Raw genomic sequence first — 26,157 nt, 5'->3', positions numbered from 1 at the left:
GTCAGGGGAGAGGGGTGCTTCTCGGTGTCCCACTAACTGTGCATGGTAGAATTTAGCTGGGTGTCTATAATATTAGTATGCACTGTTCTTTCCCAGACGGACACAGTATTCTGTTGCAGAGAATGCGAGGGCAAGTGCAGCCGACCTTAGGACTTCTGCACCACACCCCCAGGTTGTTCCAGCAAGCCTTGAAATTATTATTATTATTATTATTAAGAGACACCTCCAGGGAGTCAGGGACTCATTGACGGAGGCCACATACTACACACACACCAGCTATCATACTTATTCTTGAATTCATTCACACTGCTTGCACTAACAACATCCAAAGGCAGTCCATTCCAATCACACACCATCCTCTGAGAGAAAAATTTAGCTCTCACCTATCTAGCCCCCCTTTTTAGTGGCCTTCATTCTCAGCTTCCAAGGATGCCCTGTTGTCCTTTCCCCACCCTCCATAAATTGAAATCCTGCATGACCCTTTCAGAAGTTTGTAAGTCACAATCATATCACCCCTCTTTCTCCTGTTTGCTAGTGTCTGCAGTCTACAAATTCTCAATCTGTCTTCATAATTAGTATTTCACAATCCTGATATCATTTTTAACACACTCCTTTGTACTCTCTCCAGTATATCAGAATCACAACAGAAACCAGGAGACCAGAAATTATATTATTTCTTGCTTTTAGTTTGTTGGACATGTTGGTGATGTACCTTTTATAGGTTAGGTTTCCAAGCTCATTCCAAGGAATTTCGGGTGAGGCTAATGTTCTATCATTTTGCCACAGAAAGAGAGGTTGAGGTGTCTATTTGCCTCTGCATGTTCAGGTGGAATACTGTGGACACAGTTTTTGTTGGATATGGCTTCAAGTACCACTACTTGAAGTACTCTTTCAGGATGTTCAGGTCTGTGTTCAAGGTTGATTCCAGGTTGGCAAAGGAGGTAGATTGGTGTAGGATTGCTAGGTCATCAGTGTACATATATTTGCTTCAGTTGGTATGTGGTAAGTCGGATGTGTAAATGTTAAAGAGTAAAGGCGCTAACACAGAGCCATGTGGGAGTCCGTTTTGGAGGAATCTGGGCTTGCTATTTTTTTTTTTTTATCAATATGGACCCGGATCTTTCTGTTAGAGAGAATGGATTCAAAAAGATGGAAAGTTTTTTGTACCTCATAATATTGCCTAGCTTTAGGGGGAGGACTCTGATCCAGACTGTCATAAGCTGATGTTAGGTTAATGAAAGTGACTCCAGATTTAAGTTTCTTCTGGAAGCCTGCTTCAATCTGTGTTGAATCAGGGCCATGACCTGGTCATTGTGAAGATCCACCACCCTAGATGGCTTGCAGCTGCTTTGATATTATTATTATTAGACCTCCAGGAGTCAAGGACTTACTAAGGGAGGCCATGTTTCACTCATCCTAGTGTGAGTGATGTATGGCTATGCTATGCTGTGCACGTTGAAAATTTATGGTGTTTTGTTATAGTGACTAGAGATAACATGATTCCTGATGATTTTTTTTTTCTCTGAACATGTTCTCTATCCACAAGTCTCCAAAGTAAAGTTTCAGTTTTTGTATTTAATGTTATTTTTTCAAAATTGTTCATCTAGTGTATATATATATATATATTAAATCCACTTAAGATTCAATGTTTAAATATACAAGACTTTTGTTTCCAAATGGAATAATATTTTTTTATTATTTTGGAGTATTCTGTGCATTTTGATGTAGTTGTTCATGTATTGTTTCACAAAGAGATTGTGAAATAAATGATAAAAAAAAATCATCAGGTATCACATTATCTCTAGTCAGTCATGGAATGTTAATTTTGGTTATTATCTGAAGTTGCACACTGTCTGATAAGTATTAAAAAAAAAAACAGTCAGGCAAACAAAAGCAGTATTTATATTCTTTGCTGCTATTTTTATGTCCTTGTTTCTCAGTAAGTTGTAGTTTCAGTATGTTGTTTTCTTAATAAATATTTTAATACGAAATTGTATTGTTCTGAGTTAAAATTAAGAGAATGTTCCTTTCATAATATTGTGCAATGCCTTTAGCCAAAAAAAACACTTGTATTGTTCTATCACCTACAGTTTTTGAAAATGATCATTTGTTTTCAGAACTTCACTGCATTGAGTTAAATTGAATCATTTCAAGATTGACACTTGTGTCAGCATACATTTGCTCAAAATTACTTCATATGACACTTTCACTTACAACCTAAAAGCTCCATTCATATGCTGCAGTATCTATCGACACTGGACATCTCCTTGAGCCCATCAAAGCACAAAATGCTCACAACTGACTCTGGCAATCCATTCCATTCATTCACCATTCTGCTAGCAAAAACTCTAGTTCTCGCACCCTTGGTTATGCAGTTGTTATGCAGTCATAACAATTGCATAACATTCTTGCTCAATTTCCAGAGATAACCTCTTATTCTGCTCCTCTAGCCAAGTGCTGAAATATATCTTCTGTATCAATCTTATTAAACCCTTAAAGTAACTTAAATGTTTGTCACATCCCCTCTTTTTTTTGCCTGTCAACCAACTTTTGCAACCACAAGGCCTCAGTCTCTCCTCATAGAGAGCATTTCACAGACTACTCACCATTTTGGTCCTCTCCACTACTTCCTCATCTCCAAGACCTAAGTGACCAGACCAGAAAACAGAAAACAATAATCCAGACATGGATGTTTCAAGGCCTTATAAAGAAGAATGATAACTTCCTTATCTCTGCTTGTTACCTTGTTCTTCAATAACCAAGTAACCTTGTGACTATCTTGGCAATGTGCCTTTAAACTCCTACTACTTCCAAACCCCTACCTTCTTCAATTTCCCAGAGTACAGCTCCATCAATATAGTACACAACTTGTAATCTGTTTATCCTAAAATGCATAAATATAATCTGTTTAATTTGGGAATAATTTTAATGGAAATATTCAGTTTTTTGCTGATGTAAAATTCTCTAGCATTACATTTACTCAACATGATGTCTAGAGTTTGCAAGAAGATATAAACAGGCTGACAGTATTGGCAAAAGATAATGGATACAAGTTTACATTTCTCTACTTCAAACTTGTATCCATCATCTTTTGCACATACTGTCAGCCTGATTAAATTATCTTGTCAACTCTACATCATCACAATTAACTGCTACCTACCCAATTTTACCAATACCCAATCAGCAAACAACTGAATATTTTCCTTCAGATGATTTCTTATATCATTTAGGTATAAAATAAACTAGTGGTCCAAGCACAGAGTCTGGTGGCACACCATTATTTTCTCCTGGATTCTGCTCATCCACATGCCTTTTTTTCATAGCTGCCCATCAGCCACCCTTGTATCTTTATCACCAGGTTCATATTCATTTCTATTTGATCTAATTTGCATAACAGAATTCCATGTAGTATCCTTTCACATGCCTTTACAAAATCCAACAGTATCATCATGTAGCCATTTCCTTTATCCAACCCTGTTGTCTTCTATTGTAAAAAAATAGTAAATTACTAAAGTGTGACAGACCCTTAATGAAGTCATGCTAACCCCTCATAGAATATCATATTCTTATCCACCCAATCTTGAATTCTCTTTACCCAACTTTTTCAGTACTTTTTACTACTACTCCTGAACTAATACTGATTGGTCTATAATTTGCTACTGCCATCTTAAAACTTTCTTCACCTTGCTAGATCTGAGACATAAACTTGCAAAGTCAGAGACATTGCCTTGACAATTTCCTTGCACATTCTCAAAAAATGTTAGCTGATATCCCATCTAATCCCACAGCTGTTTTTACATTGATATTCTGCAACATTCTAAGTACCTCCACTTCTTCAACTCTGTTTTCACATCTCTCACAGCAGTATCTTCACTTGGATGATATAAACTTGCAAGGTGGTCTGTCTCTGTAACTCAACTATTTTGATTCTTCTTCTTGCCACATATTGAAAGAACTTTTTGGGATTTTTATTTTTTATCTCCTGTCTTATCTAATTTCTTCTCATAATGTGATTTTGCTTTCCTTACTATGCTTGTCACTTTCTCCCGATTTATAACCCTCTATGCTTTTTTCCTCTCCATCTCCTGATTAATGATATTACTCCTTCAAATCCTACACCTGATTTATCCTACTGCCCTGGATATACAGTCTAATATTGCTTCCTCCAGATATCACTTGACTATTCTCCCTCCTCCCATGCACTGCTTAAAGCTGTACCCTAAGCTTGTTATAATCAGTCTGCCTTGTAGTTCCACATATATCTATTCTTAACTGAAAATTCCACATTTTGCATCCTCCTAAGTCAAGGCTGCATGATCACTGTCCCCAATCAGAGGCAATATAGCCACCTTGATTATGGATAGCTCTTCTGATCCTATGAGCAGATCCAACATTCTCATACACTCATACCTCGAGTTTTTTCATCACTTGCTGCTTCAAGTAATTATCTCTCAGTAGGTGTCTAAATTATTTCATTTCCTTCCTGCCTAGTGATCTTTTCTCCTTCCATCTTTGTCTCCATAGGTGAAGCCCTAAACATAATAATAATTACTCAACCTACTAATCTTCTGATGCATGTCTTCCATATTATCCCTAGATCCCCTCTCCCCATTCCCTGGCCTATAGCAACAATCAGTTATATTATTTTGTCCTGGCCTCAATCTCACACCAGACTGCCTCAGAAGAACTGCCATCTGCCTGCCTGTTTCCTCTTCTTTTTGTCTGCATTTCATCAGAAGTACCCCTACCCCCATTGCTATACCTGTCTTCTCTTTCCTCCCTGAAAATACTAAACCTTTCACATTCTATCCTTATAACTACATCATCTACTGTTAGCCAAGTCTCCCTAATGTCTATAATTTTGGTGAGGATGCACTAACTAATACCAAAAACTCCTCCTCCTTATTCCTGATACTTCTAGCATCAGTATATAAAACCATAGCATCTCTTGAAGCATCTAGCCCATTTTACATCCTGAATTAACTACTCCATTTGATATTGTTGCTTTAGAGACTAGATCCCTAATTTTTTGGTAATTCTCACAATCACTTGTCTCATGGGTGCTTATGCACACAACACACACGCACTGCATTCACCCTAATTGGTTTAGTTTCCTGACTGTGCTTACACACACACACTCAGTTAACAAAGTTCTCTGGACACCTGACTCTGAATTTATTTAAGTGCAGTCCATCAGCATGATATAAACTCTTCTGTCCATCAAATTCAGACCATATGTCCCTCTACATCATTTCTTTTGCACAACCTATGTGTTGAGTCATTTGCTATCATTGCCCTTCTCCTCAGTTTGCTTCTATTATAGCATGGCAGCAAACTTACAGTCTTTACCCTCTGAGTCTTCTTTTTTGTTTCTTCCAGTAATCTCTTCACATCCTCTCTCATATAATACTTCTTACCTCTCAGGTCATCAAAGTCAGCCAAAATAATCAATTCTTTCTCCTTTTCTGTTTTTTTACATCTCAACAGCATCAATAATATTATTAATTTTTACAACAGTCAAATAAGAATTTTTCATGCTTTCATTAAGTTCTCTTATCATAGAATCATCATAAAAAGTTTTCTCTTTACCCTCTTTCTCTCATTCATGCAATTTTGTTTCTTACCTCAGCCCTCCTGCTTTTTCTTCTTCACACCTCTACTAATCTCTTGATGTTTCTGCACTCTTTCAGTTTCAATCTTTGTTTTTGAAGATGAAGACTTTTTTTTTATGGAAAACCTATCCACAAGAGGTTGGTGAACCTATAGTATGCTAGTATTGTGGATGCGTGCAGATTACACAAATGTTTTCCTTAATGAGATCCACTTCATTCTCCTGACCTTCTACGGCTGTACTTTCAACATCATCTCCAAAGTTAACATTTTCCAGTCTTCTGCCTTCTCTAATATCACATGCTTTGTTCTCACCACCCAGCTGGCAATGACTCTCAAAACACTCACTGCATACTCGCTTACTAGTTTTGCTCTTCTTCCATAAATGTGTTTAAGCCTTTGAATACATTTTTTACACATACTGTACTAAGCAGATTGTTGAGAAAATTCAACTTGCTCAACAAGGATGTCTTGCCACCATTGTTCTACTACACATTGGTGCCATACTGACAATATTTACTTTAAGCAAATAAAAAAAATCTAAGGAACTCAGTCTAGAACATTTTGCTTCTATTATACCCATAAAAAACAAAACTACAATGAATTAACTTAATAATAATATCTAAAATTAAAAAAAAAAAAAAGTGTTGTCTTTTGGCAGTGTACCTTACATGTGACATGCATTGTGTTGCAACAAGTGTCCAATGTATTTAACAGGATGGGGTAAAAGTCTTGTGGCCTTCATTGGTAAGCCTTGAGACCATGTGAATGATTGCAGTCTCTGTTTGACAAAAAATATCCCTTTGCAAGGTCAGAACTTCCTTAAAAAAGGCATGAAAATGACTTTTTGCAGTGTCATTCACTGAGATAATGCTTTCAGTTAAAATAACTGAAAGCATTATCTCAGTGAATGACATTTGTTTATAGATGAGGCAATGCCAGTATGAAGGCCATATTTCTATTCATTAGAAATAAGTATCTCTTGATTTCATTGGCATATTCTATCCATATGAAGGAATCTATAAAAAATTTTGTTTATCTAGAGTGATTACAGGTGGAACATTTGAGGAAACTCCAATGAAGAGTACTTTTTATGTGCATAAGTGACAAATTATAGAGAGAGTTTGTAAAAAAAAAAAAAAAAAAAGTGAATCGAAAGCGGTAAGATGCTGTATAGCATTAGTGATCCACTTTCTACATTTGCATTTCTTTCCTCTCCACTTCACTACTCTCATTGACAAGTGTAATGAACAGTTCCATCATATCTGTCTTGTAAGGAACAACAATATTCAAAAAAGTGGAACTGCAAAATGGTTGCTAATTTTGGTGGATTCTTAATCAAAGAAATTACTGATGTAGCTCTGAGCAGAAGACTTCAGGTGGAATTTTTATACTATAATTTACCCCTTCCACCACACACACTATAGATTCATATGAAATGTAAGTAATGTGGAAATGTGTAATGTTGTTTCATGGAAGGACACTTTTAAGCTCTTATTCTAATTTAGCATTGAAATTTAAATGAATCATTCACTGACTTGTCATAAAAGCAAAACAGAATTTATCAGTTTGTTCTACTACACATTGGTGCCATACTGACAATATTTCTTCTTCTTTGAGTGCCATCTCCTATCGAAGGTCAACGACCACTTTGGCAAATTTTGAGTGATCCTCAGCCACTCTGAACAGTCCCTCGGAGCTCATGCCAGTCCACTGTCTGATGTCTACCAGCCAAGATTTTTTTCATCTCTCTTGTCCTAAGTTTCACTTAAAAAAAATCTAAGGAACTCAGTATATAACAAACCCATATAAAAAACTTTCAGCAGCAGTGTATTGTCAGTGTACAAATGCAGAGCAAGCTGACTCTAGGAAAAAAACATGCTAGTAATTTATACGTACCTTCCTTGTAACTTGATTTTCTAAAATCAATATAAAACTAATTTTGGAATTGAAATTTATTTAAAAGTAAAAAAAAAAAGTCATAATCAAATTGCATTTGTTACTCATTTTAGTGTAGTAATTGTGATTTTTTTTGTTTATTATTCTTATGTAGATTGGAGAGTTAATTAAAAAAAATGAAGAATCTGAAAAATTTCTTGCCATTCTTAAGCCTAATTTCACTTCTTGCTATAAAGAAATTGGTGAACAGTTGGTAAGTAGCAGTAAATATATGTTTGCATATCAGAAACTTGCTTAAGTATCGAGGTTAAGATGTTATTATGTAAAGGATGAAAAATTCAAAAAAAAAATCAAGTCTCCCCCCCCACACACACACAACAAATTCACATCAGATTTCTCAGATTCATTCCATTGTTTATTAGTAATGACAAAGCTCTTGGATTGGGAAGACCCAGTTTGAATTTCATATAGAATATAAGAAATGTATATATGAGCTTTTAAGCTGAATATCAGCTATCTTTTCTTATACAGAAGTGAATTGTTTCCTTCTAGAAGTGTAGTTTTTATTCTACAAAAAAAAAAAAAAAAAAAAAAAAAAAAAAAAAAAAAAGCAGACTAGTTTTATATTTATGTATGGAGGAGGTACAAGACAGTTGGCAATGATTAGATGCATGAGGAATATAAATTGCAGGCTAGAAAAGCAAGCATGATAAAGAATGAAAATATGCAGTAGGAGAGGAGATTGACCAGTCAGGGCAAAGAAAATTAAAAGTAATTCTTCCACTATGAGTTAACAAGAGGAAGAATAATTTTGGAAAGGCAAGATTCGTAGATACTTTATAAAGAACCCACAGTATCTAGTATAATCAAGTTCGAAGAGTTGTAGTGGGCAGGATATGTTAAGAGGCAATAAATAGTAAAATTCTTGGTAAAAAAAAAGGGAGAAAACCTGGAACAAGATAGACTGATTCTGTTAGTCAAGATAGCAGCATCATATTACAATGTCCAATCTGGAGAAGTAAAGTTTTGGAGACAGAGTTAGAGGCAACAAAAAAGGTTCAGTTTTGGCTGTCAAGCCATAAGAAGAAGATAGGTAAATAGCTATGGTAGTAGAATGACCATGGTAAAGGATGTAGTAGAATTATTTAATGAGCACTTTATCAATATATTTAACTGGTGTAAATGATCTATGTGTAATACTGGGAGAAACTCATGTTAAAAGTTTAGTGGAGTGAAACAGTACTAGGAAAGGATGAAAAATAGTATTCCAATATTTCATCTCAGTTACAGAGATATCGTCAGGGAGTAAAAAATGAGACTAATGACACACATGCAAAAGCAGCACAAAACTAAATGAAACACATGGATGAAAAAAGACTAGAGTCTTAACTAGATAAAGTGATCTCTGTGGACATCTGTTGGTGGCCTGGGATCTCAAAGTATTAGTGTTTCGCATATTTTGAGCAACAAATGTAACAAGAACCATGTTTATTCGGATTAGGCTGATTGTTAAGAACAGCAGCAGATTCTAAAAAGTTTTTCTCTTCTAGATTTACTATGATGGAGCATAATGGTCTTTTTCCAATTGAATCTGTGAGCTGTATCTAAAGCATGGTCTGCAAGGTGGCCAGATTGACCCTAGTCATAACTACAGATGTATTTTTATGTTATTCCATACAGATGGTAGCTGTACTTCCTGTCTATCCATAGTAGGCCAACCTGCAGGAACAAGGAACCCACCTGAAACTGAAAGAAGGGAATGATAGTGGAGCTGATAAGGATAGTGAGTTTTAAGTGGGGCTTGAAAGTGGTGCAAACTTGGTATTTCTTTAAGATTCTGGATTTTTTTTCTGATGTGCTTCGAATATAGGGGATTGGTAACCTGCCCTTTTCACTATATAAGAAACCCACTCACACAGGCAGATACATTCACAAACTTTCCCATCCCCTTCCCAACAATATGGCGTCTAATAAAAATACTAACCCATAGAGCCTATAACTTTGTTCCAGTGAGACCTCTCTTGCAACAGAACTCAATCATATATACCACATTTTTTTTAATATGGCTACAGTTCCCATAGAATTAAAAAAAAATAATCATTCCTTCTTCCAACCTTCTCTTCAGAAAGATTTTAGTAATGCAATCACTATCCCCTATGTTCAAGGCACATCATAAAAAATATCCAGAATCTTATGTTCTTCCATGCACGTTGACCTAGTATAGACAGACAGGAAGATCAGCTGTCGTCTGCATGGAAGAACATAAAAAGATACATCTACAGTCATGACTGTGGTCAATCTGGTCTTGCAGACCATGCTTCATCACAGTAAATTTAGAAGATAAAGACTGTTTTTAGAATCTGCTGCTCTTAAAATTCAGCCAAATTTGAATAAATATGGTTGTATAAAACTTCCCAAAATATGGGAAACACTAATACTTTGAGATCCCAGTTTACATCCTAGGCCACCAGCAGGTGTCCATAGAGGGCATCCTGCCCCACTCTAGTCTTTCATCCAGTTTCACTTTGTGTGTGTGTGTGTGTGTGTGTGTGTGTGTGTGTGTGTGTGTGTGTTACTGGTCTCATTTTGTACTCCCTGATGCTGTCTCTTTAACTGAGATGAAATATTGGAAAAATTAAATGCTATTTTTAATCTTTTCCTAGTGCTCTGAAACACCTAAAAGGTAAACAAATAATAGGAGGATAAGAGGTTAAAAAATCAAAGGTATATTAAGTGTTGATTAGGCTAGATGTTAATGAGGTGGTGAGAATGGATAACATATCACCATGTATTCTTAATGCTTATTTAATGAAAGTCTTGCAATGGGAAAGGTTCCTTAGGATTCTCTTTGATGGTCAGCATAGGTTTGGATAGAACAGATCTTGTTTTAGCAGTCTACTTACTGTGATAAGGTAAATTGATGAACATGATAAGTTGGCATACAAGCTGCTGAAAATGGAATTGGCTGAATTGATGATTGGTTTCTAAATGATACCAATAAGTTGTGTATGATGGAACAGTGTTTCAGAAAAGGATAGTGACCAGTAGTGTGCCTTGGGGTGACTCCTGCTGTTTAACTTATTTGTTAATGATATTTCATAAGGAGTGAGTGTAGATCATTAGTTGTCTGCTGACAATGCAAAGCTGGGGAGAATTATGAGGAGTGTTCAGATTTTAATTATTTTCAAGAAGATTTGAATAGACTTCTAGCTGTGAAAGATAAGCATGTTTGGGGGGGGGGGGGGTAGATGATTTTAATAATAATAAATGAGTCGCTACATTTGGGAGTGTAGAGATATAAATCTGTGTTCTATATTAGTGGAACTCTGCTTCAGTAAATGGATGAGATTTGTGATCTGGGGTAATGGTTGACAGTGGACTAAAGTTCAGAGGGTACACTGTATGTTTTTCAAAGACTTCGCATCTTATTGCAGAGGTCATAAAGAGTATATTGATAAGTAGAGATAATGCAATGCCTGTATTAGTCATATCAGACTGTAAGTGGACTGTTGTGCTCAGATTTAGTCAACTGATTTTTATTGTGATGGTAAAATTACAAGAAGGTCCAAGGATGAATGACTAAGTTAATATTAGGACCCCAAAATGTTGGTTACACAGAGAGTTAAGGGAATGTAGATTGCAGAGAATGTGGACAGGAAGAAAAGGGATGATATAATAAAGATATTTGAGTTATTCAGGAGATATTACATGATTAATTCACTGGAGATTATAAAAAGAGTGGAAAAGCAAGAGACCATCCAAGAAATTTGTGAGGGGGTTTTTTTTGCATTAAGATGGGGGAGGAAGTAGAATGTATCGTGAATGCATGGTGCATAAGTGAATTCAGGGTTTATTATAATAGGCATGACTTAAATGTGCCTAACACAACAAGTCTGCATAGTCTCAAAAAGTCAAACTTCAAGAAGGGACCATAACCAAAAATAGATATACTATAGCAAAAAGAATTAAGGAATTTTACTCAGTATTATATCAAGATAATGAATTAAATGAAGAAGAAGACAACTACGAATAGCCGATGTACCACAGATTCTACCACAAGAAGTTATGTGGAGCATCCAAAGCTTGCAAAATGGAAAAGTTGCAGGTGAGGATGGAGTGATAGCTAAACTTCTAAAAGCAGGTGTAGAAATGATCTACGAACTCTTTGTAAAACTATTCACTTTATGCCTGAAGAAAAATGATGTACCAAGAACGTCGAAGAAGGCTACCCTAATTCTGTTACATAAAAAAGGTGAAGTAGATGACTTGGCGAACTACCAAGCTATGATGCCTTCTCACTCCCAACATCAGCAAGTATAGCTACATTAATATAATAGCTTGACTTCTCCAGATTAACTTTATGGTTATCCAGTTCTTTTTCATGTACAATTTGTATTATTTCTACAACTATCTAATTGAGTGAGATGGTGTTTGTCTCAATTATAATTTGTCATCTGATGATGTTGGATAGAAAACCAGTGAAATATTAGTAAGTTCAATAAGTTAATTCTATATTCTATTCCAGGTGTTGGCTTACACTTGGACTTGCTGAACTTTATAGTTTTCTATATTTGGCATGAAACTCTTAGATTAGATTTCCTATCTTTGAGTTTCTTATTCAGCTAAGAAATAATGTGGTATTCAATATCCACTTAATTTTGATTAATTCTATATTTTTTTCTTTTGGTGGTGGTTCTATACTTCAAGACACTGTCATGAATAACCATCAGCACCTAAGTCTATTTATATGTATACCGATTATCATTTCGTTTTGAGCATAATAAAAAAGTATATCATATTAAAATGAAAAATGTTAGAAAGGTGTCAAAACAAAGTAGAACAGTTTTCAAAAATGCAAACTGAAATATACAATTATTGTTTTTAAAAAATGAGAATCTTAATGCAAGTGATGTGCTTGTTCTCTGTTGATGCTGGATAGAAAACCAGCAAAATAGGAATATTTTTTTCTTAGTGTTGTTTGTATCATGAATCACTGTTATAAATGATAATTGCTTACTATTTCAAATCTCCCATATATACACTAGGATTCAGCATCAACAAGAACATATTCCTATGGAATATGTTTCTTATATATTCTCTCCATGTAAATTTGTGTATTTCTCTATGTTGGAACATGGTATTAGTAGTGGCTTATCCACATCATGAACAAAAATCCAGCAGGTGCTTACCATTATTATTAGTTTTTTAGTTATGCTGCAAGTAGGAGGAAGAACGATTATGGAAGGATAACCTTAATGAGTATGATAGAGAGAGGTAACAGAGGCAGACAAAATTGTTGAGCTACTGAGTGTACTATTTTTCAAGGGTATATCATCCAAGTGAATTGTTATGACAGAGGTGATAAAGATTGGTGTCATACAAGAGATTACGAATTGGAAATACTTAGGATATTGCAGAATCTGAATGCAAATACAGCTGTGACGTTGCGTGGGATTTTGGCTTGCATTTTAAGAGAATGTGCAAGAGAAGTGGCAATGGCTTTAGGCTGTTAAGTCTCAGCTCTGGCAAAGTCCCAAGTGAGTGGAAGTAGAGCAAAATTCCTTTTTCCTTTGCATAAAAGATCTAAATCTGATAGCAAATTATAGACCATTCAGTATATCAAGAGTGGTGGTAAAAGTTGGTCAAAACAAAAACAAATTCAGGAATGGGTGGATAAGAATATGATACGTTATTGGGGTGGGGGGGAAGCATGGCTTTGTAAAGGATAGATCATGGCTTAGTAATCTATTAACTTTTTATAATAGAATCACAACTCAGTTCGATACAAAGAATGGCACATGATGATACTGCTGGATTTTGCAAAGCCATTTGACAGGATACCACATGGAAATCTATTACACAAACTGCAACAAATGGGACATGAAACTGGTGATATGGGTAAAAGGGTGGCTGATGGACAGATACCAAAAAGTAGTATATGGAGGAGCTGAATTCAGGAGAAGGCAGGTGACCAGTGGTGTGCCACAGGGCTCTGCTGTTTAATTTGTACCTAATATTTGCTGATGATGCAAAGTTAGGCAGGATAATAGTTAATCAAGTCGATGTAGATGCAGGATGATTTGAATATACACAGTAATGTGGAAAAGTGTAAAGTTAGGCATTTTGGGACACGATAATTACAAGCTGCATGCCACATTGAGGGAACTATACTCCAGAAAATTGGTGAAATTGGGGGTAATAGATAGATAGATGAAATTAGAGGGTATAGTGCTAAAGTAGCAAGGATATCTCATAGGATCACTTGGTTATTGAAGAAGACACTAATAAGCAGAGATAGGGATTTATTGCTCATTATAAAGCCTTGATACGGCCACATCTGGACTACTGTGCTCAGGTCTTCTCAGGTGAGTGACCAAGACAGTGAGTGGTCTGTGTAATGTTACTCCCTATGAGGTTAGATTGAGTGTGCATAGATTGTAAAAGTTGGTTGATGGGGGAAAGGGGGGGGGCGGTATGGTAGGGACATTTAAGTTAAAGGATTTTATGGAATTGATGCAGGGAAAAGTTTCAACACTTGACTAGAGGGAGCAGAACAAGAGGTTATCCTGCTGGTTGGATATCAAAAAGTGGTATATGGAGGAGGCAGAATCCAGGTGAAAGCAGGTGACTAGTGGTGTGCCACAAGAGTCAGTGTTTGGACCGCTACTGTATAATTTTTACATAAATGATATAGGAAATATTCAGTTCGCTGTTGATGCAAAATTAGGTAGAGTAATAGTTAATCAGTGCGATGTGGAGAGCTTGCAGGATGATTTAAATAGGCTCAATATATCAATTTAATGTGGAGAAATGTAAAGTTATGCATTTTGGAATAAATAGATTATAAGCTGTGTACCGTATTCACTTGAATATATAACTCACTTTTTTTCTCCCAAATTAAAGGTAAAAAATCGTGGTGCGAGATATGTGGGGATTTTCAGAAACTAAAGTTTTTCAGTTAAAAACGAAATTGATGTTTATAATTAAATTCTCAGTATGCATTATAATTAATAATTTATAAAATGAATGCATTTAAATTTTAATTATCAAATTCAAATATATAATGTGATATATTTGAATTTTTTAGCAACAATGCTTCTGCAATTAAATTAATTATTTCTGGAAAAATCATATCCAAAGCTCTCAGATTCCAGTTGCACAGCAGTTCTAATGATGATCTCTTAATCTTAATCCACCCCCGCACAATCCAAGATTTTTGTTATTACAGTCGTGAATCGGTTGCTAGTGATGAAGAAATGCATCACCAAATAGAAAAGATGAGCACAAAATGAATAATTATAATGGGAGACTTTAATGATCCAAATATTGATTGGGTAGCAGTAGAATCTCAAGAGAAGAATGAAAATGCATTTATTGAGCTGTTGCAGGACAATTTCCTTAGCAGCATGTGACAGAAGGAACTCAAGGTCAAAGAGTGTTAGATTTGATTATAGTGTCAGAGGGCATTTCTGTTAAAGATGTAACTATTCTACCTCGGGATGGTGACAGTGATCATGCAGTACTCACTTGGGAAGTGACTAAGTTTATGAATGTTCCATTCAGAAAAGGTTACATGCTGAACTACAAAGCAGGAAATTATGACCAACTGAGGAGTATACTGAGTTCAGTGGAATGGGATCGGTTGCTGGATGGAAAGAATATCAATAGTGCATGGGAAGCATTTAAACAATACTTAAATGATGCGATATCAGAATGTGTCCCAAGAGTTTGAAGAATAAATAGGGTAGGGGTCAAATGGATGTGTAATTTTATTAAGCAAAAGATTCATAAGAACAGGACGATGTGAAAGGAATACTGTGTGCATAAGGATGACATCCATTGTGAACGTTATAAGCAGCAGGCTAGAATAGTCACAACTGTTGTACAGAAAGCAAACTCTGAGTATGAAAAGAAACTGGCTCTGCATGCCACAGACAACCCACAAGAATTCTGTCGATATGCGGCAATGAAAAGAAAGAATGAATATGAAAGAATAACTTCTAAATGTAGCTGGCGTAAGGATCAGTGCATGGTCCACTGTTATTCAATCTGTACATTAATGATATTGGGAAGAATTTGACAAGTAACATACAGCTATTTGCTGATGATGCAAAGATAGGCAGGATAATCACTAATGCTGCTGATATGCAGTATTACTTGCAGTACTTGCAGAATGATTTGAATAGGCTGGAATTATGTGCATGGGAAAATGGGTGTCAGTAAATGTAAAGTCATTCACTTTGGCATGATTAGATATCCAATGTCATATTATATTGGTGAGATTATGCTAGAAGAAACTGAGGCTAAGAATCTTGGAGTGTTAGTAGGTAGGAAGTTGAAATTCAGGGGCCATGTGGCAAAGATTGCAAATGCAACTCAAAAGATAATTGTAATGCTGAAACGAACATTCACATGTAAAGATAAGGGTCATTTTGCCTCTTTACAAGGCCTTGATAAGACCTCACTTGGACTATTGTGCCCAGGTCTGGTCTCCTGGTTTCCATTGTGATTCTGATATATTGGTGAGAGTGCAAAGGGAGAGTGTTAAAAAATATATCAGGATTGTGGAATACTGATTATGGAGACCGATTGAGAATTTGTAGACTGCAGACACTAACAAACAGGAGAAAGAGGGGGATGATATGATGATTGAGACTTACAAACTTCTGAGAGGGTCACACAGGATTTCAGTTGATGGAATTTTTCAATTTATGGAGGATGGGGAAAGGACAAGAGGGCATCCTTGCAAGCTGAGAATGAAGCTTGCAAGGATTATGAAGCATTGTGGTGTAAGGTTGAGGTTGGCAGAAAGACATTCAGTGAGATGTTTCTATAGCCCAGGGGATATTTGAGGGTAGTGATGAAGAAATGTATAAACAATTTGCATTAGTGAACAGAGAAAGGATGATTATTATGGGCAGTTTAGATTGGAATGAAGATAGCATTTGGAAATAAGGAAAATTAATTTGAGTTCTTAAGAGACAGCTATCTCAGGCAGCATGTAAAGGAGGTCATATGAAAGTCGAGAGTTTTAGATCTGATCATTTCATCAGAGGATGTAATTGTGGTTTTGCATTTTCCTTCAGTTGTTGAGAGTGATCATGAAGTGATAACCTGGGTTGTAGCTAGCCACATGCAGACTTCTGTGAGGAAAGGATATATATGGAAGCACAAGACTGGTGATTATGACAAACTTAGGATACAGCTTGAATCTATAACATAGAATGAGGAGTAGATCAGTAAAGAAATAAATGCTGCTTGGGAACTGACAAAGAAATATATAAAAAGCATCAATGTGCAAATGTATTCCGTGGTTCAAAAGGCAGAATGAGGTAGATGTAAAATGGATGAATGAGGAACTTAAGCATGAAATCTAGAAGGAGAGGGCACTTTGGAAGCAGTACAAGATGAATAATGATAATAATCAGTTACAGAACAAGCCAGGAGAGTGACTAAGTAAGGACATGAAATGTTCATTATGTGCAGAACTTAACAAATCAGGCGAAGAAAAACCCTAGAGAGTTTTTTTAGATATCTGGCAAGTAGAAGGAAGAATGATTATGGTAAGATGATGTTAATGAATGAAAATGGTAGAATGGTAACTGCTGCAGAAAACACTGTTGAGGTATTCAGTGATCAATATATATAAGGGTGTTTCATCCTTATCCGGGTGAATCATGAGAAACTCAAGTGTAGAGGATATAGAAGAGGATGGCTTAATTGTGAGTGAACAGGAGGTGTATGAGGAAATAATAAACTCGATGCCAATAAGGCTATAGAATTTAACGATGTATCGCAATGTGTCTTAAGTGAATATTCCAGGGAATTGGCAGTAATATTGGCATGCCTGCTTAATAAGAATCTTACAACAGCACAGGTTCCAAAGAAGTAGAAGGAGGGAAACATTATTCCACTGCATAAGGCTGTAGCTTCAAATTATAGGCCAATCTGTATATCTGGAGTTGCGGTGAAGGTACCAGAGAGATAGATGATAAGTAAGATACAGAAATGGATTGATAACAGCAGTATTCTCTGTGATTATCAGCATGGGTTTTTTTTTAAGGGAAGGTCGTGTTTACTAACTTAGTGCTATAACAAGGAAGATGTGCATACAGTAGTACACTTGGATTTTGCAAATGCTTTTGATAGACTGTCACATGACAAGCTGTTAAATAAATTGAAATGGATAGCAGATTTCTGAGTTGGATCGGTGACTGGCCATCAGATAGGTATCAGAAAGTGTACATGGGGATGCAGTATCCCAAAGGAGGAAGGTCACTAGTGGTGTGCTACAGGGGTCAGTTTTGGGACTATGCTGCTGTTTGCAGATGATGCAAAATTGGGAAGTGCAATGCAGAGTCAAACAGATGTTATGGCTCCTGTAAAGATGGAAGACGTGAATAAATTGCATGAATGGGAAAGTAAATGGAACTGTCAGTTCAGTGTTGCATAGTGTATGATTTTGAAATTTGGCAAGCATGGATGGGATTCCAAATATACATTTGGTTGGGAAACTTTAAAGGAGATAGATGCAATGTGAGATCTGGGAGTGGCAGTTGACAAGTATCTGCAATTCAGGGGCCACATTGCACAAGTTGGACATCACATCAGATAATGGCAATGATGCAGAAGAGCCTGACATGCATAAATAAAGAGGTTATGATACCATTGCGTAAGGCCTTGATTAGGCCTCATGTGGATTATTGTGCACAGATTTGGTCACCGGGTTTTCAAGGTGACGAGGATATGTTGGAAAGGATCCAGAGAAGATTCACAAAGGTGGTCTGTGATCTTTGGAATGTGGAGTATGAGGATAGATTGAGAGAATGTAAATTGCAGAGCCTTGTGAAGAAGAGGAGGAGAAGTGTGTGGGGGGGTGAGGGGTGATATGATTAAGATATATAAGTTAGTCAGGGGTTGTTATCAGGTTGGCATGGAAAAGATTTTTTATAGAATGGGAAAGGGGGTAGAACAAGAGGTCATCCCCAAAACTGTATAAGGAGGATGTTAACAGAGGAGTGAGGAGAAGATTCTTTGCATGGAGAGTGGCTGGCGTGTGTTGGGAATGTAGACATTAAATCAGTTTAAGGCCATCCAATTGATAATTGGATGAACTTTGTGTGTGATAGTGTGTACTTCCCACAATGAGTCTCTGACTCCATGGAGGTCAGATGTTAATAACAATAGTAAATAATCACTACATGATTTGTTTTTTTGAGATTCAGTATTAATTCTAATCTTCTTATTATCTCTTGATATTTTGATTGTTGATATTTGGTCCTTTTTTTATTCTAAATGAGACATTTTCTTTGGATTTAATTGGACCATGATTTTTTATAAATATATGTATACAATTGTCAACCAGTTTCACCAGCTTGGGTCTGTCTGGCTTCTTCAGGAATTGAATTGTTACATTAACATTAAATGCTACAACAGAAGAATGCAGTAACGGCCTTAAAATCGGTTTAAAAAAATTGAAAAGGATGCACGACATTAAGAGCATAAAGTGTGGAGAATTAATCATTGTTAGTAGATAGCGGTTTATAGTTTTTCGCGTAATTCAGTTCTTAGCAGAACTGAATTTATTAATATCGATAGCATACAGATATAACATAGTGAATTTATTAAGCTTTTCCAAATGTCTTTCAATATCATGCCTTGATTTCTATTGAGATTGTCTCCTGTATGGAGCAGGAGACAATCTCAATAGAAATCTTCTTCAATGTACGGCATGGAGCTGTTGCCCCAATCAATGGAATGGTTCGAAATTGAGAAATGATGGGCTAATCCTGAGATGTCTGTTCTGTTGTTGTTGACATCTCCAATATGTTTTTTTTTTTTCGGATTTGATATTACAATCTCTCAATACTCTCTAATATTTTATTTAATGGCCTTCTTTACCATGTTAAATGTTTTGTTATCCAGAATTTATTCTATGGCGTTTTTCTCATATTTTCTTCGTTGTGGCTATAATAGCAACATAGTCATTTAATCCATAGACTGCTCTGAGATATCTCTAGATTTTTTTTAATATCTTCTTATTTAAAAATGTTCGCATTTCTTGATCTTGATGCTAGGATCTCTTTCGTTAAGTCTTATTCTGTGATGGTTTTTATCATATTTTCCTGTTCCAGTTAACTGCTCTCTCTCTTTTTTTTTTTTTGGTAGGTCTGAGAAGTAATCATTTCTCCTTGGCTCCAGCTAGTATTTCCTCACTTGAGACTTCACTCTTGAAATGTTCACTCATGAAATGTTTAGGAGTCCCCTGATACACCATTTCCTCTTTTCTCTTAAAAACTTACACAAAAAGGAGCACTATAGTGTACGTTTTTCATCCATGTGATGTCACACTCCCTGTGCAGCTTTTCCTAAGTTGTTTCTTTATTTTCTTTTTACTTATTATTATTATTGTTCTGGGCAACTCCAAGGAGTCGACAGACTCATCGAGGGAGGCCCTAACATCATGTCAAGAACAACTATTCGACATTCACACGGTATCTATCATACCTTGCCTTGAACTCATTCACAGTCGTGGCACCCACAACAGACTCTGGAAGCTTATTCCACTCATTCACTACTCTCCAAGTAAAAAACCTAGCTCTAACACCCTTGTCAACCACGCTCTTGCCCAGCTTCCATTCATGGCCCCTAGTCCTCCCACTACCAGTCATATTTTCAAAAATATCTTCTGGATCAATCTTATAGAAACCCTTCAGTAATTTGAATGTCTCAATCATATCACCCCTCCTTCGCCTATCGACTAATTTCTGCAACCCACAAATCTTCAACCTATTCTCATAAGGTTCATTCCAAGACCTGCTATCATCTTGGTCACTCGTCTCTGGATCCTCTCCACTTCCTCCCATCATGAAGAAACCCTGGTGCTCATAACTGGGCACAGTAGTCCAGATGGGGTCTTATCAGGGCTCGATACAGAGGAACAACAACCTGTTTGTCTCTGCATGTTAAAGTATTTTTCAGAAGCCAAGTGATTTGGTGAGCTGTTTTAGTCACTTTTGCAATGTGCCCCCTGAACTTCAATTCCCTATCCCCCAACACTCCCAAATCCCTGGCCTCATCAATCTCCTGGAGTACAGTTCCACCAATGCGATATACTGCTGCTATTCTTTTCACCCCAAAATGCATAACCTTACACTTTGGCACATTAAATTGACATCCATTTTTCCTAGCCCAGTCCTCCAAACTATCCAAATCATCCTGTAAAATTTTGACATCCTGTGCACTCATAATTGCTCTACCCAAGTTTGCATCATCAGCAAACAAGTGAACACTTCCTCTCAAATCCTTTCCTATATCATTGATGAACAAATTGAAAAGCAGTGGTCCAAGAACAGAGCCCTGTGGCACTCCACTAGTCACAAGCCGTCTTTTAGACTCCACTCCTGAATAAACCACTCTCTGGTATCTCTCCTTCAACCACCCTCCTATCCATCTCACCAACCCTATATCTATCCCTATCTGCTCCAGTTTACTGATTAGGGTTCTATGTGGTATCCTATCAAAAGCCTTGGCAAGGTCCAGTAGTATTACTGTAAACCCATTACTCCTATCCAGTTCAGCCATCACTGTGTTATAAAACGTGAGCAAGTTACTGAGGCATGATCTACCCTTCACAAAACCATGTTGTCCCCCACACAATTATCCCATTTTCATCTATCCAATCCTGTATTCTTTTCTTGACTAATTTCTCTAAGACTTTGACAATGATTCCTGATAATCGGTCGGTAATTTACAACAGCAGTCTTGGAACCACCTTTATGCAGTGGAACTATTTTCCCCTCTTTCCACCCCCTCGGGACTAACCCAGATCCGAGACTCAAATTAAACAAAATGGTCAAGAGTACTGACAATTCTTTAGCTGCTTCTCGTAAAACACGAGCTGGTATACCATCCAATCCCACAGATGTAATGACATTGAGGTTATGCAATAGACTACTCACCTCCACTTCATTCACCACAATTCCTGTATAATCTACTGGTTTATTCGTTTCTGCAATGTTACCACCTGGATGATATATACTTGCAAAGTGCTCACTCAGTAACTCAACTATATCAACTGATTCAGTTACCTCCCTACCATCGGCATTCTTTAAAATCATTCTGCCATGTACATTTTTCCTTTTACTTGCTACATATCTAAAAAACTGTTTAGGATTCTCTTTAGCCTGCATGGCCAATGTTCTTTCGTAATCCTTTTTTGCTTTTCTTACCACATTACCCTTCTGGCCTGCACTTTATACCATTCGTGTGCCTGCTGGTCACCTTTCTCCTTAAATTCCCTCCATAGTTGTTTCTTTTTTTGCAGCTCAAGCTTAATAGTGTTATTCATCCATTTAACCACTAGTTGATTTATTATTCGGACTCTAGATATACAGTCAGCCATTGCTTCATGCAAACACTTCTTAACTACCTCCCATGCACTATTGACTTCTAATCCTTGCAGTTGTACATGCCATGGCACTGAACCAATCAAACTCCTAAGCTTGTCATACTTTCCAGTCCGATAATTCCACATGTACCCTATCTTAATTGAAAATTCTACACCTTTAGCCACCTCCCAAGTCAAGACTCTATGATCACTCTCTCCAATTGGTGGCAATGTGGTCATATTTGTTACAGCCAAATCCTCAGGTGTAATTACTAGGTCAAGCACTCTCTGACCCCTAGTATTTTCCATTACATGCTGTCGCAAATAGTTATCCCTTAATAACCGCATTAAAATCCAATTCCTTCCTCCCGTGTGTCCTCTCCTCACTCCAATCAATGCGACCATAGTCGAAATCTCGCATAATAATTACCCTCCTTCCACTCATTTCTTCTATTTGCTTGTGCATACTGTCACCACCATCTTTTCCATCACCTGGTCTATAGCAGCACCCAATTGTATATTTAGTTCTGCTAGCCACAATCTCACACCAAATGGCCTCAAATGTGCTCTTTTCTCTATCCTGCAATTCAACTTCTATTCTCCTTGGCTGCAGCTCATCAGCTATCATCAACAATACTCCTCCCCCCCATTTTATTCTTCCTGTCATTCCTGAACACACTATACCCATCACATTTAATCCCACTAGCTATATCATCTACAGTCAGCCATGTTTCACTAATACCAATAATCTGTGGTCTGGAAGTGCCAACCATGGCCAAAAATTCTTCCTTCTTATTCCTAATACTCCTAGCATTAGTGTACATGAATTTAAGACCCCCATTAGCCCCAACCTTACCTTGAAGGCTTATATTAACTATCCCACTCTGATTTGTTGTCCTTATTTGCTCGGGCATATTATATTCATTGTTACATTCAACTGCCTCTCTAAGGACTGTATATCTACACACACACACCCTTAATAAATCTAGTTTCCCTGAATTTGCACATCCACTACATTCAGCAACACTTTCTCAAGTCTTCTTACACCGTAACCATTCAAATGCAAGCCATCCATCTTATATAGATCCTTTTGCCCATCGAACTCACTCCACATGTCCACAAATTCCACACCACTCGTCATACATAACCCATGCATAAAGTCATTCGCAATTATGGCCCTCCTTTTAAACATTTCACTGTCATTTCACTGTCATGGCAAAAGACTAATCATTCTAACTCTCTCACTCTTTTCTTTTGCTACCTCAAACAATTCATTCAGGTCTTCTATCATTTCCATTTTGTCTCCTTTCAAATCATTTGTACCTGCCACAACAATCATTTCTTTCACCCTTTCCTTTTGCTCTCTAATAGACTCAGTTACATCCTTTATGGTCGCACCAGGTTAGTACGATTTTGTCAAATCCTCTACTATCACACCTCGTACTAACAAGTGTCCATACAGCACTCTATCCTTCATTTTGTTCATGTTCACACTCATACGTCTATTTTTCCTGTCATACTTTTGTTAATTTACTTAATATTACTTAATGTTATGCAAAACTATACAGCTGTATAAAATACTTATTCTCAAAAGTATTAGTTGATTTAATTGCCATATGACTTTTTTTTTATTAACTTATTATTTTACCATATCTCATTTCACTCATTCATGTTTTTTTTTTTTTAATTTAAAAAATATTAGTATTTTCATAACTTTCTTATTAAATTCCATCACTATTATTTCAGAAACAGATTACTAAAGACAGAGAAACAATGAAAGCTGAGGTATGTAAAATGGTGACCGATTTATGAATTAATTTATTTTGATAAGCTAAATGATTCTGTATACTAGTAGAGCATTATGATTTATTGAATATTAGCAATAGATATTTCATGCTAAAATAATAATACATCAACAGTGTGAAACAAGCATAAATGAGACAGTACAAGGTTAATAGAATAATTAGTTAACAATTAAAAGCAAGTGCCATGAGCTAGAGGAATAATGTCATACAGTAATTAATCATTTTTGATATTTACTAATGATGAGAATCTCCCTAACTTTTTGGTTAAACAATCATTCCAATTTAATTTCAGTAATATAATAAAGCCCTTCTGAACTTTTCTTTAATAAACATTTATATTTAAAACTGCTTCTATACATCAGGCAGGTCATTCCAACGAATGATACCTGGTGTTCAGTGTCAGTGCTGTGTTGTTCTCAAAAATCAAACTTGCACTACTATTTCTAGTTGCCACTATACTTGGAATATTTTGGATAGACAGGCAATTCAGTGGGGAAAAAAAGAATTTGTGAATGTCAGTGCTGCATTTAGTACCTTAAATCTCAGACTCTGGACCCTCTCCAGAATTCTCTCATCTCAGTTGTAACGGACTCTTGTTGCCACTCACAGTAATTGGTGTTCATTCAGTCTGACATCAGTTATTGTAACTCTCTTCATTACAGTTGTAACTGGCAATAATAACCAATTGAAGGAATTCTGGAGAGATTCCATAGACAAGTGATAATTATTACATTATCTAGACTCAGGAATGCAAGTTGTAATCATTCAGGAAATGTACGAGGGTTGTCTGAAAAGTTCTCAGCCTAACAATGAAAAAATGAATTTATAATTTCAGAATTATTTTTATTTTTTAACATAATCTCCCTTAAGACTAACACATTTATTCCAGCTATCCTCCCAGCACTTATCCCATCCCTGTAGTGGTTCTCAGTAAGATCTACAAAATACCCCTCTACAGCTGCAATCACCTCTTGATTTGAAGAAAAACGCTGACCAGCGAGGAAGAGTTTTAGTTTTGAGAAGAGATAGAAGTCAGAGGGAGCCAAATCTAGGGAATAGGATGGATGTTCCAACAATTCATAATACAGATCCCTTAATTTTCCCATTGCCAAAACACTTTGTGGGCAGGTCCTGATGAAGGATGATTTTTTTTCTTCTGCAAACCAGGTCTTTTCTCGTGAATTTTTTTGTCTAGTCTGGTTAAAATATCAGAATAATATTCTCCAGTTATTGTTTTACCCTTTTCAAGATAATTAATAAACAAAATGCCTTTAGCATCCCAAAACACCAATGCCATGACCTTTCCTGCTGATGGAACCTACTTTGTCCTCTTTGGTGCTGAACCCGCAGCTTCTGTCTTGACCGCTGTTTGGATTCTGGTGTTTAATGGTGAATCCAGATCTCATCCATAGTAATAAATCGACGCACAAAATCAGTTTTATTCTTGTTAAAATGCTCCAAGCACTGTTCAGAGATTTTCATGCCAGTATGTTTTTGATCTGCTGTGAACAAGCTCAGCATCTTGCGTAAATCTTTTTCATATGCAATTCTTCATGCAAAATATATCCTACAGGTTCTTTTGAAATTCCTATAGTCTCAGCAATTTCACGCACTTTGACACCGGTCATCCAATACCGTATCATGTACTTGATCAATGATTTCTGGTGTTGTTACACTTTTTGGACATCCTTCACATTGTTCTTAATTGTCAAAAATAAAGGAGAAGAGTGCCCATAAACTTTTATGAACTTTGAATTAATTTCTTTTGCAATTAAACTTTCTTTTACAAAGAATTTTATAATTGCACGATACTCAATTTTATCCATTTCAAGGGATACAGACCACTGACAGACATGCAGCTTCAGACAGCTGTATAAAACAAACTACTTGATAGAATGACTTGCAATTTCACGTGGATGCTTATGGCAGATGTACCAGCTTAGAAAAAAAATTGTGCCGATAGTGTTGCCATCTGTGGTCGAGGCCGAGAACTTTTTCAGGTCACCCTCGTAAAATGCAGAGTTTATTTAATAAGCAAAAAAAAAAAAAAAAAAAGACTTGAAAGCAATGTTTAAGTTGAGGATAGTTTACAGGATTACTCTGAAAATAATTATATGTAGTATAGAGTGACAGTAGGAAAATAAGAATGAGAACCTTACCTTCTGAGGATGATACTGTGTAAAGATGAGGTGAAGAAAAAAGTGAAGATATTTTTTTTGCATCATAAGTGGTGGATGAGTGGGATGTTTTCCAGGATGTATTATGGTTTCAGAGACTCTGGTGAATGAGTTTAAGATTCAGTATGATAGCTCTATTCCTTGTTGAGTGATACTCTCTGCAATGAGACTATGGCTTTATAAATAACTATAACCAACATATGTTATTACTGTTTAGAGAGACCTGTGATGAGACTGTGTTACTCAGTATTTTGAACATTACTAAGTTCCTTTAGTT

General features: G+C 36.4%; 1 protein-coding gene across 3 annotated transcripts in view; it reads left to right on the top strand.

The window, feature by feature from the left end:
* LOC150102033 (rab GTPase-binding effector protein 1-like) overlaps positions 1 to 26,157 on the top strand; it is a 555,334-nt gene that overhangs the window by 399,321 nt on the left and 129,856 nt on the right. For all 3 annotated transcript variants that reach the window (XR_016549014.1, XM_090400151.1, XM_090400153.1), the window contains 2 exons: positions 7,664 to 7,762; positions 23,645 to 23,683. Coding sequence is in view for 2 of the 3 variants with exons in the window: in XM_090400151.1 (XP_090256277.1) it covers positions 7,664 to 7,762; positions 23,645 to 23,683 (138 nt within the window). In the remaining variant the exon portion in view is untranslated. The remainder of the gene's footprint in view (positions 1 to 7,663; positions 7,763 to 23,644; positions 23,684 to 26,157) is intronic.

The sequence above is a fragment of the Typopeltis vanoorti genome, chromosome 11 (assembly GCF_054136105.1).
Source record: "Typopeltis vanoorti isolate ZY-2024b chromosome 11, IOZ_Tvanoo_1.0, whole genome shotgun sequence".
Lineage (NCBI taxonomy): Eukaryota > Metazoa > Arthropoda > Arachnida > Uropygi > Thelyphonidae > Typopeltis > Typopeltis vanoorti.
Note: the sequence above shows the minus strand (reverse complement) of the source record. Positions and strands in the feature narration are given on the sequence as shown.